Source organism: Trichosurus vulpecula, chromosome 3 (genome assembly GCF_011100635.1).
Source record: "Trichosurus vulpecula isolate mTriVul1 chromosome 3, mTriVul1.pri, whole genome shotgun sequence".
In the NCBI taxonomy this organism is placed as follows: domain Eukaryota; kingdom Metazoa; phylum Chordata; class Mammalia; order Diprotodontia; family Phalangeridae; genus Trichosurus; species Trichosurus vulpecula.
The window spans coordinates 316,510,303-316,523,057 of record NC_050575.1 but is presented as its reverse complement, the minus strand read 5'-3'; the positions used below and the strand labels follow the sequence as shown (position 1 = coordinate 316,523,057).

Genomic DNA, 12,755 nt, shown 5'->3' with positions numbered 1-12,755 from the left:
CATTTTCTCTGGGTTTTTGTGACGCTACTTTCTTTTGTTTCTATTTACTGGATCACCATTCCTGTTATACCATCTATTCGAATGTACCACAAGGTTCTCCCCTCAGTCTCCTTTTCTTTCCCTATACCTTATCTTGGTGACTTCTTCAGCTTTCATTGATTCAATGATTCTATGTAAATGATTTAGACCTATATATCCAGTGTAATCTCTCCTGGACTCTAGTCTCACATCACCAACTACCTCTTGGTCATTTCCAATTGCATGTTCCACAAGTATTTCAAACTTAACATATCCAAAAAAAGTCAATGTCTTTCCCCCCAAATCCATTCCTCTTTCTAACTTCCTTATTGCTATTGATGATGTCACCATCCTTCTAGTCACCCAAGCTCAAAATTTTGGCCATCCTCATTTTTTCACTTTTCATCACTCTCTAAATGCAATTAATTTTCGAGTCTTATCTATTCTATCTCTGCAACATCTTTCATATCTGCTCTCTTTTCTCCACTTACACAACCATTTTTCTAGGTCTGGCCCTTATTATTTCTTGCTTGGACTATTGCAAAAGACTTCTTATTGGACTCTGTGCTTCAAATCTCTCTCCCTTTTCAATCTATTCTCACTATGCTTGCCAAAGTGATATACCTAAAGCCCAACTTGACCATTTCACTTTCCTGTTGGAACAGCAACAGTGGCTCCTACTTTCATTGATGGTAAAATTCAGACTCTTCTGTTTATCATTTGAAACTCTTTGTAGTTTAGATCCAACTCCAGCTTCCCATGTTTATTTCCCAGTACTCCCCTTAAAATACTTGAAGTTTCAGCCAAAGTCACCAAATTATTATTTCCTGTACATGATATTCCATCTTTCCACAGATGATCCTACATGCCTGGAAGGCACCACTTGCTCACTTCTGCTTATAGAAGCCTTAGCTTCCTTCAAAGTTAAATTCGATTTCACCTCCTATATGAGGCATTTCCTTATTAGCTTATTGGTTGCTGCTTTCCTACCAGAAGTGACTTGATATTTACTTTGTACATAGGCAACTAGGTGGTGCAGTGGATAGAGTGCCAGGCCTGGAGTCAGGAAGACCTGAGCTCAAATCCAGCCTCAGATGCTTACTAGCTGTGTGACCCTGGGCAAGTCACTCAACCCTGTTTGCCTGAGTTTTCTTACCTATAAAATCAGCCAGAGGAGAAAATGGCAAACCACTCCATTATCTTTGCCAAAAAAGCCCAAATGGGGTCACAAAGAGACCGAAACAACTCAACTACAACTCAACTTATTACAAAGAAGTAGGTTCTTTAAATTAAAAAAAAGGCAACAAAATCAGATAAGGACACAAATGGAATAGAGAATTGAAAAGGAAACAGCAAATTAGATGTGATTGCTATTATTTTTATTAAAGTTTACATACTTCCCATGCTTTTAGCAAGCTTAGCTATGATGGAAGCTAGATTTGGAAAAGACACTAAAGACATGAACTTTCCTTTGCTGACAAAATCTCATAATACATGATTGAGGACATATTTTTTTAACAATTAGAAAAGGAAGTAGGGATTATTGGAAGTCAATATGACTCATATTCACTTGCCTGTAATGACTTGCCCAGAGTCACAAGGAGTAAATAACAGACAGAGTTGAGATTCAGATTCAAAGATCATTGCCTTTTTGAATAGGTAATTAGATTGTGGAGGCAGTGGGACAGTGGGACAGTAGACAGAGGGCTAGCTTTGCTGTCAGGAAGAACTGGGTTCAAGTCTTGCCTCTAATACATACTGTGACAATGGGCAAGTCATTTACTCTCTCATTTCTTTGGGCAAATTTTAAGACTAGAAATTATAGATAAAATATCTATGTACTTCAATGGAAGGGTTTTCCACAATGGGATTCCCTACACCAATTGAATTGTAGGTTCAAACCAAAGAACCAACAAAAAATTAGACTAGTGAATTAAGGGAATAATGTATGTAAAAGTATGTGTATGTCTAGATAGATTTCCACAAAAGGATTTTTCAAAGTCTCTCATGCTATGCTCGTGAATCAGAAAAAAAGAAATATGGGCTAGAAAATGAATATACTTTTCTGTTTATTTTAAATGAATTTAATAAAATTTTAAAAATGTGATTGTTTTTGTTGAGATAGTTAATAAGTTTATGATAAAGATTATTGGAAAAAACCCATCTCAACTTCCTCTGAGATTTATCAAACCTAACCCTGAAAAGAGAAAAAGAAAAGAGAGAAGCTTTGGTAGGCCCTAGTTTGCTTTCTTATGATAAAGAAACCTGTAATAATAGCCATTTTCAATGTTTGGTCCCATAATTATAGTATGAACATGAAACAGTTTATTTTACCCCAGAAATAGTTTAGGAGTACATGTGAGAATATGACCAACATTGGTATTTATTGAATTTTGTTTTCTTCATCTGGGGGCATATTTATGCTTTACATTGCTGGTAAGAAAATAAATGAAAAAAAACCTCACTACATTTATAAAAGACCAAAGATGGAGAAACTGTGGCCAGATACAGTTTAATTGTGTTGTTGTTCAGTCTTTTCAGTCTGATTCTTGTTGCCTGATTTTTCCTAATATTTACCTGAATAGCAATCCTGCCTATAACATCTCTACCTACCTTATACACATTTGTTTTTTTAAAAAAAAGTCTAGATGTGGGACTTCAGTATGGAAGAACTCCCAGTATGAGAACTCTTTCCACCAATGTATATCAAAAACTTGTCAATAATTTAAAATCTTATAGAATTGACCTTGGCACTTTGAGATTAGTTCGCTCATGGTTACATAGCCAAGAAGGTGTTGGAAGCAGCACCTGAAATGACACTTTTAAGACTCTAAAGCTGACCTTCAATCCGCTGTTCTATGTTGCATGTCCAGTTATTTTCCTCCCAATTGGGACATCAACAAATACTTCATTCAATTTGGAGAATAAATATAAGTTGAATGTATATATTTATTTGAGAAAAGAAATTCTGCAGGCTCCCATTCTATTGCTAATGGATTCAGCTATCTGTACTTTACTTTTTTCTGGAGAGTTTTTTCCCCAATTACATGTAAAAAATTTTAACATTTAAAAAAATTGAGTTCCAAATTCTTTCCATTCCTCCTTCCTCTCCCCACTTCTTGAGAAGGCAAACAATTTGATATAGGTTATACATGTACAGTCGTGTAAAACACATTTCCATAGATAGGTTAAGTTTAGATAACTAATTTGTTTTATTCTCTTGCTGTCAAACAATTCTCACACTTTTGAATCTCCAGCATGTTTAATACCTACCTTCTGTGACAAACAGGATTCTGGATTTTCAGAATTGTATTTTACTATAAGTTATTTTGTTTCCTGCGTTCCTTCTTCTTATGAGCCATGAGGGTTGTTTTTTTTTAATCATATAGGTTGCTACTAGTTCATGATATGCAACAATCTTATTCTTCTTGCCTCGCAGATGTAAACATTGTATATCATAGGATACAAGTTGGCCGCATCTAAAGACATTGGTGGCTAATGGGCTAATGGGCATCAGAACTATCCCTCAAAACTCTTAAAAGCAACTGAGGGGCATCAGAAATCTCATCCATAGCCACCACAAGCTCATAGAATCCAGAGCCAGAAGGGATCTTATAGGTCATTTGGTATAATCCCTTCATTTCATGGATTAAGCAACTGAGGCCCAGAGAGGTTGGCTTGTCATACCCACATAGTAAGTGGCAGTGCCAGGGTTTGAACTTAGGCCCTAGGATTCCAAGTTCAGCATGCTTTCCACAGAACCATACTGCCTCAAGTAGGAGAGGCAGCAAGAAAGGTGTTCAGATCTCATTTGCAGTTATTTACAGCAATGAGGATCAAAACCAGGGTGAGGATGGGGTTTAGAATCACTAAATCTTGACGTCATTAAGGGACCTCAAAAGGGACATTTGGTCTAGCCTGTTTGTACCTGAGCAGGAATGTATTCTCTATAACATCTGGGTCATCTAACTCACTACCTTCCAAACCTGCATATTCAACTTTATTGTTGTTTAGCCATTTCAGTCATGTCTGACTCTTTGTGACCCTGTTGACCTCTCTCCATGGGGTTTTCTTGGCAAAGATACTGAAGTAGTTTGGCATTTCCTTCTCTAGTTACAAACAGAGTTTAAGTGATTTGCCCAAGGTCACATAGCTAGGAAGTAGGTGGTACCGTGGATAGAGCACTGGGCTTGGAATCAGGAAGACTCATCTTCATGAGTTCAAATTCAGTCTCAGACACTTACAAGCTGTGTGACCCTCCGCAAGTCACTTAACCCTGTTTGCCTCAGTTCCTCATGTATAAAATGAGCTGAAGAAGGAAATGTCAAACCACTCCAGTATCTTTGCCAAGAAAACTTCAAATGGGGTCATGAAGAATCACACACAATTGAAATGACTCAACAACAACAAACTTCCTGACTCCAAGCCCAGAGCTCTATCCACTGTGCCACCTCGCTGTTACACTTTGGGACAGCTTTAATCATTCAGAAATTTTCCCTTACATTTAAACTCATTTCTGCAACATTCACTCAATGCTCAGAGTTCTGCCCAAGTCAACAATATGAATGCTTCTTCAGGTGCTTAGATACCTGGAGCACAACTCAATTTCAATTTCAGGGAAGATTTCATTGAACTTTGAAAGGTCTACTTGTGTGCTTCAATGCATTATATTAGCTATAACTCAGACAACTGAAAGTGCAGAGTGAGAAAATAAATTCTCAGGGAGACATCTCTAAGTACACTGTAGCTTAACGTCACTCATAGAAAATTGGACCAGAAATTTCAGATTTTTTGGTTTATTAGGTGAAAACTTGGAATAGTGTCAGGGGTTAATGTCATCAGCATTTATTCAACTTTCCTGTTCAAATTTGTATGGTATAATTAGCAACTTTCTTCAAAGTCTGATTAATTCACTTTATCTGTGTTTTATGATCTCAAATCCTAGGACGCTTAACACCACCACCACTCCCTCAGTTTTTTGTTGGCGAAAAAGAAAGCAAGATGTCCCTGTGGAATTAGGACTTTTTTGTTTGATACTTGGTTCAACACAATGTAAACTGACAAATGAAAGCACGTATCTAAAGTACACCCGGTTGTTCCTTGAAAAAGATATAGAGAATTTGTTTGTGTGTATGCTTATATGCAGACACATAAAAACATAGACTGAGCATCGTCATACAATCTTACCGTATCACCAGGCTGTGGGCGCATCACGGACACCCGGTCATAACCTTTCCGTATCAGGACAAAGAAGGCATCAAGTTTTCCCTGTAAAGAGAACAAATGTGTTGACATGTAACTGATGACCACTAAATATGGACCTCTAGCTATTTTTCTTCAGTGATGGGGAATACATTGGACTGACAACTCAAGTTGCAAGTGGGGCTGTCATGATATTTGATGAGGAAACAAAGGGGTTCCATGCCTCTGGCTCCCTTGGCCCATTCTCCTGAGTTTCTAGTGACAATGGTGTAATAGCAAGCAAAGTGTGATTTTTTTTGCTGCTTTTTCTTTTGGAGTGCTTCTCAGCACTAAAGCAACCAAGTGCCTTTGATTCTTGCCTTTGATTGAATCAAGAGTCTTTGATGACCTGCCTAAGTCACAAGAAAGCTTAAGTCATATGAGTTTGAGTCACATGGTTGTAATACCCTCTGACCCTGAAGAGGTATATATATGTATGTGTGTGTGTGTGTGTGTGTGTGTGTGTGTGTATATACACATATACATCCACACATACATACACATACATATATACATATATATATATGTATATATATATGTATTATATATATATATATATATATATACACACACTCGGAGGTTAGCATTTTGCTTTGGGGCTTACTCATTGGAAGAGTGTTCGTGTGATTTGGCTAGATGAGACTCTGGGTAGCCGTTAAGGAGCCCCCCGGCTTTGAAAACGCAGATGTTGGTGCTTCTCTCTCTGTTAACTATGTATGTATTGCTATGGACAGACAGAAGTCCTGTCTGTTGATTTGTGTTATTTACTCTGTTTATTTAATTTCTGCTTGTAATTTCTGTGTTTTCTCTCAAGTTCAGGGTGCTGACTTTTTCCCCTGAACTAAGTGAATGATATATGTATGTTTAATTAAAGTGAGATTGTAAACCCCTTAAAGTTGCTTTCCCTAGAAAAGCAGATCAAAGAATCTGTGCTAGCAGCCCTCCTTGTGTGCTGCTGTTATTGGCCTTATACCTCTACGGCAGCTGCTAGTACCTTTGTTGCTACAAAAGGGCAAAAAATAATGTAATGTGAAGATTGCTGTAAGAAAATATAGTCATAGGATCACAGAGATGAGAGGTAGAACTTCTAAGTATTGTTCCTTTCATTTTAGGGATGAGGAAATTCCGTAAGGGGAAGCACTGGAGGGACTTATCAGTCAGTCGATAAGCATTTATTAATGGCCTACTATCTGCCAAGCACTGTGCTGAGAGCCAAAGATACAAAGAATAGCAAAAGACAGCACCTGCTTTAAGGCACTCACAGTCTATTTGGGGAGATAACATGCAAGCAATTATATACAAATGAAATGAAGACAGGATAAATTGGAGACGGTTAATAAAAGATGAGAACCAGGATTAAGGAGGATTGGAAAAGACGTCTTACATAAGGCAAGGTCATAGTTCACAGAATGTTAAAGCTGGAAGGGCCCATAAATCAAGTTAACAAGTATTTATTAAGCACTCAATATGTGCCAGATGCTGCGCTAAGCTATGGTTATGAAGAAAGGTGAAAAAAGTCTCTTTTTTTCTGAGAGCTCACAATCTGATGGAGGAGACATGGCCAACTGCATACAAACAAGCTATGTATGGGATGTATTGGAGAAACTCAGTAGAGGGAAAGTGCTAACTTTAAAGGGGATCTAGAAAGGCTTCCTGTAGAACAGAAGTTTCCAAACCGTATCTTTAAAATAGTGCATATATATTACCAATGTTAGTTATACTTTCTCAACTTGTAGGTACTCACGCATTTGTTGTAGATTGAGCCTACCACCTCCTTTAAAAAAAACCTTACCTAGCACCCCACTGAAACTATACTTTCTTTAACCTTTTAACATTTTTTTTTTGGAAATTTGCATCATTTCAAAGAAATTATAAAATATATTTTTAAAAAGACATATCTTAAATTTAATAATTTATTATTAATTTGTATTTTTTCCTGCATTGAAATTTTGATGAAGCAATATTGCATCATGTAACTGTATAGTATCATATTGTAAACAAGTCATTACACACACATATTCCTGCCGATGCATGCTGGACTTCCCAGTGATGTACAACACACTCATCTGCCAACACTTGCTTGTTAAGACCCATCAGGCTGACTTGACCACCGATTGGTTATAACTTGTACTTTGTGTGTTTATTTGGAAAATAATGTAATCACGATGACTTTAACTCTGTTACATAACAGATGAAACATGTATGAACAGTTTTTCAAAAATTTCCTTTCTTCTCTTCTTTCCTTATGCTTCCACAGCTCCCTTATTTTATTTAATGCCCTCCAATTGCACCTGAGGCTACTACCACCCACCTAAAGCATTCCAGTGGACCCCGCCCCACTCCCTGGGAGTGATATTGTCCACTTTGGGGACCTATGCTAGAAGGTAGGAGTTTTTGTTTGTTTGTTTTGTTTTAGCAGATACTTGAAAAAAAAGTCAGGGAAACCAGGCTATGGCAATGAGGAGGGAGAGAGTTCTAAACCTAGGGCACACCCAGTAAAAATGCCTGGTGTCTGGTGATAGATCTTACAGATCATGTGGTCTAATACACCCATTTACAAGGTGAGAAACCAGGCTGAGAGAGACCACAGGCCACGGACTCATAGAATGTCCCAACTGGAAGAGACTTTAGAGATGATCTAATCTATTCTGACCCTTCATTTTATAAATGAGGCAACTGAGATCTAGCGAAGTGACTTTTCTAAGATCACTGAGAGTGTTAAGTGGTAAGAATCTCCTTTTTTTGGTACACTTCGTATAAGACCTTCAAGCTGGTAAATGATTAGTAGGTAGAGAATAATTGGAGGTGCAGTTTCCCAGACAAAATGTGAGGGAACAGCCTAACTCGGACAAATACATAATTCCTTGTATATAGTAGGTGCTAAATAAGTGCTTATTGAATTGAACTCAATCTTTTCTTTTACTTGTTCTGTGGATAGTTAGAACAGTTGTAACTTGATTGTGCTTTTGAGATTATAGTTTGTTCTGAAGTAGCCCTTGCCAGGCTTGAGGACCTAGATGTTGAAGGGCTCCCCAAAGCTGGCGCCAAAAGCCATGATGGAGAGAATTTAGAGGTGCCCACTTACCAATTAGCAGGTTTTAAAAAATTTATCAAAAGAAATTGATTAGTATTATCAAAGGTCCCAGTAACCCTTAAAAAAACCCCTATTTTTAAAATAATGCATATAATATCAATGTTAGCTAAACTTTCTCAACTTGCAGATATTCACACACTTGTTGTAGATTGGTTACTTGTGGGGCCCTCATTTTCATGGGAAAAATGCAAAAAGGCAATGGAGAATAAATTAGAGTCAGGGCTAGAAAGGTGGTCCCTAACAGATGTCTCCTTTTCTTTTTTTCACTGCTATAAATATTCAGCTGCACTGAAGGGGGAATGGTGTTTATTTTACAATTAGCCAAGAGGAAGGGGGCTTTTCTGAAACTTTTCTTAGGACTCTACCAATTCCTAGCATCATGAGAACTTGCAGAAACACTTCAGAAAAAGTCCTTTTGCTATCCTTTCAACCTCTGACATCACTACAATGTCACCAAAATGCTGATGGCTGCAAACTTTTTTTCTTGACATGGAAAGTCTTAGGTTGGATTTCCCTGAAATGTCTGTGAAATTTTCCAAGGAGCCCTAAGGACAATTGTAGCTTCTATCATGGGACCTGAAGGGTAATCAAGTTTTATCATCTCCAGAAGGAGATGCATTTAAAGTCAAAGTCCAACAGTAATGCAGTAGATCCCATCTGACTGGCCACCCCTTCCCCCAAAAAACCCACATTTATTTGCCATTTACTCTGCTTCTGTTGCTTTCTACAACCAGATCTCCTAAGACTGTGACCTGGAGTGACTTAAGACACTCAGCTTTTAAACTATTGTCCTGGGGCTTTTGCTCTCCTGCCTGGAGAGTTTATGTGAGTACACGTGGCTGACTACATCTAGCCAGTCCCAGACCTCAGATCGTGCTTCACATTCCATCTGATTTTCCGCCCTGGTCGTTTCCTTGCCATTTGTTCTGCTGCTTTTTGTGTACACTCCCCATCCCGCCCCTTCCAGGGCAGAGACTTTACAACTCTTGCCTTAAGGATAGTAATGAAGACTACACATGTGTAACCTATATAAAATTTCTTGCCTTCTCAATAAGGGGGCAGGGAACAGAGGGAGGTAAAGAATTTGGAACTTGAATTTAAAAAAAAAACAAAAATTAAAAATTCTTTTTATATGTAATTGGAAAAAAATAAAATATTAAGAATAGTAATGAAATCAGTGCTAACATTATTTTTGGAAAGGGCTTTTCATTGCTCTATCTTACGGCTCTATGCTGTGATTTGTCCTTCATTTTTGAAGAAGACCAATGACTTCATGGGTGATGTCTTGACTTGTGAGTAAATTGGATTTAAGTGAGGCAGAGTTACACAAAGTTGCCAGCCTCACTTTCTCTTCCAGAGTCATTAAAGTATAATGGCAAGACAAAAGTCAAGATGACTAGTGACGGCCTGGGATACAGTGGATGACCTTGGGTCTTTAGAGTCTAATCAGTCTCTAAGGTCTCCACAGTGGCTGCTTCAGCCACCTTCATGGTCATTGGAACAAATTGTTCTCATTGGTCCATTCTGCTGGGGGGAAGGTCTTCACATGCTTGGGGTAGACACCTCCCCTAATTCACTGATAGGGGCCTATTAGTTACCCTCATCTTGGTTTAGCCTATATGCTTAAATGGTTTGTGGTGGTACAAATGCTATAGCTTCTTGGAGCCACAGGTGAGAGTAGGGTGAATCAAATGAATACTAAAGCGGATGAGCAGCCATGGGAGGGCTTGGCAAGAGCTTGCATCAGAGGTGCTAGGCCTCCCTGAACAGGGGTCATCCCTGTTACTTTCCAAACCAAAGCACCCTTCCCCACCTACTCTTATGTGTTGTCTCTTACTGGAATGTAACCTTCTTCTGGGCAGATACTGTCTTCTTTTTGTAGTTGCATTCTCAGTGCTTAGCACAGTGTTCGACATATAGTAAGTGCTTAATAAACAATTTTCTTTCATTCATTCATTCATTCATTCATACGTCTAAGAAAAGAATTCCCTCTTCTTGGAAGCATAGAATATTATAGCTGAAAGTGAACTTAATTAGACACTGTGCTACATTGTACTAGACATTGGGTTTACAAAGGATGAAAAAATCCCCACTGTCATTAAGTTTACTTTCTATCAGGGAAACAGCATGTCGGTCTGTTATATATGTATGTGTGAATATGTGTATAGATATATATGTGTATGTATATACACATGCATGTACACATATGTGTGTAATATTAGATATGTTGTATATGTATAATATGCACACATACAAATTCAAAATAAATACAAGGTAGTTAAGGGGGGAGGGAACTATCAGTTGGGGGATGAGGAAGGGCTTCTTGTAGAAGGTGGCATTTAAACTATATGTTAAAGTAAATAGGTTATCCTATGAGGAAGAGGTTAAGAGGAGGTACTCTCCAGGTATGGGAGATGGTCAGTTCAGAGGCACAGAGACAGAAGATGGAACGTTGTGTGAGCAGAGAGCAAGAAGACCCCTTTGTCTGGATTACAAAGTATGCAAAAGTTAGGCTAGAGTTAAGTTGTGAATGGCTTTTAAAAAATAAACAAAGGAGTTTTTATTTTTTCCTAGAGGCAATAAGGAACCACTTGAGTTCATTGTGTAGTAGAATGACATAATTATATCTGAGCTTAAGGGACATTATTTTAGCAGTTATGGGAAGGGTGGATGGAAGTAGGGAGAGATTTCACGTAGGAAGACCAATGAAGCGGTCATTGGCAAGAGGTGGGGACTGCCTGAACTATGGTGGTGACTATGAATAGAGAATGGGTGTGAGAGATGTTGCAGTGGTAGAAATGGCAAAATTTGGCAACTGATTAGATATATAGGGCAAGAGAGAGAAGAATCAAAGATAGCGCTGAGGTTACAAACCTTGAGGACTGAAAGAATGTTGGTGCCCTCAATAGAAATAGCAAAATTTGGAAGGAGGGAAAATTTGGGGGAAAGATAATGAAGCCAGTTTGGAAAATGTCTCTGGCACATCTTGTTTGAAATGCCCAGCAGACAGAAGGTGATGCAGAATTAAGAGTTCAGGAGAAAGACTTGGGGTGAAGATATACGTCTGTAAGTCATCTATATAAAGATTATAATTAAACTCATGAGAAATGACAATTAAAACTTAGATGTCATCTAGTCCCACTCCATTTTTTTTTCAGATGAAACTCAGTGGGTCCAAAAATTGAAGTGACTTACCTAAGGTCATATACAGTTGGTATCAGAGCTGGGATTTGAACCTATGTTTTCTGATTTCCAGATCATTGATCTTTCTGCTATGCCCCACTTTCTCCCTTCAGACACTTTAACCTGACATTGAAAAGGCTCTTCTCAATGTTGTGCCAGTCTCCTTTTCCATGCTTTTTTTAATATTACTCCCTTCTAGAAACTAGACTATACTCTGTTCTTTATTCATAGCTTATTTTCCTACCTCCAAGCCTTTGCTTATACTTATTTATATTCCTTATATATTTCCTCAGCTTTGTTTTATTCTTCCTATGCTTCCCCTGCCCCCATCTTCTTGACCTATTGAATTCCTTTTCATTGTTCAAAATCTAGCTCTGCTGCTACCTTGTTCAAGAAGACTTCCTTGGCTAATCTTGTAAAACATTTAAGCTTTTATTTTATGACCCATTCATTCATTGGTGCTAGGCTTGGAGGTGGCTTATTCAATGAATTTTAATAACCAGTAGCTATGTAGGAATATAAAGCTTTCAATAGTCTGGTAATCCTTTCATAAACCTATGTCCTTAGGCCCTTTTGGCAAATAGCTATATATTCTCATTTCTCTTCAGCCATATTAACAGGCCATTGCATCCGAGGGTTGGCATCATTTAAAATGTTTTTCATAGAGGAATTAGAAGAAATTCTGCCACATATGTTTAAAAGGCCCCAGACCCAGGATAGGCTACCTTACAATAAGGCAGCAGTGAAGTTAGATTTTGAAGGATAAGAAGGAATTCAATGGGTCATGTCCAGAGTCATACTGGCCACATATACTACTTGGCATAGTTTTGAAAATAAATCAGAAGAATCTGCTGAAATTTCAAGTATTTCCTCAGCTCACATAATTTTTCTTGTACTATTTAGGGCAATGCATTTCTAAATCTTTGGATCTATATATTTGAAATCCAGAAATAATCTAAGGACATAGTCCTAGAAAATGCATGTTTCAGAAGTTATTTTTCTGTGTATATGGATCTATTGTTTTTTTTTTGAGGGGGGAAGGCAGGGCAATTGGGGTTAAATGACTTGCCCAAGGTCACATAGCTAGTAAATGTGTCAAGTGTCTGAGGCCAGATTTGAACTCAGGTCCCCCTGACTCCAGGTGCTGGTGCTCTACTCATTGCACCACCTAGCTGCCCCTGAAACTGATTTTCTGCTGGATCTCCTACATCACAGAAGA

General features: G+C 38.1%; 1 protein-coding gene across 1 annotated transcript in view; it reads right to left on the bottom strand.

Moving 5' to 3' along the window:
* The window catches only part of ANTXR1 (ANTXR cell adhesion molecule 1), a 309,492-nt gene that overhangs the window by 74,599 nt on the left and 222,138 nt on the right, over positions 1 to 12,755 (bottom strand). Inside the window, exon 17 of the mRNA XM_036751470.1 lies at positions 5,206 to 5,286. Within this exon, the coding sequence (XP_036607365.1) occupies positions 5,206 to 5,286 (81 nt within the window). The remainder of the gene's footprint in view (positions 1 to 5,205; positions 5,287 to 12,755) is intronic.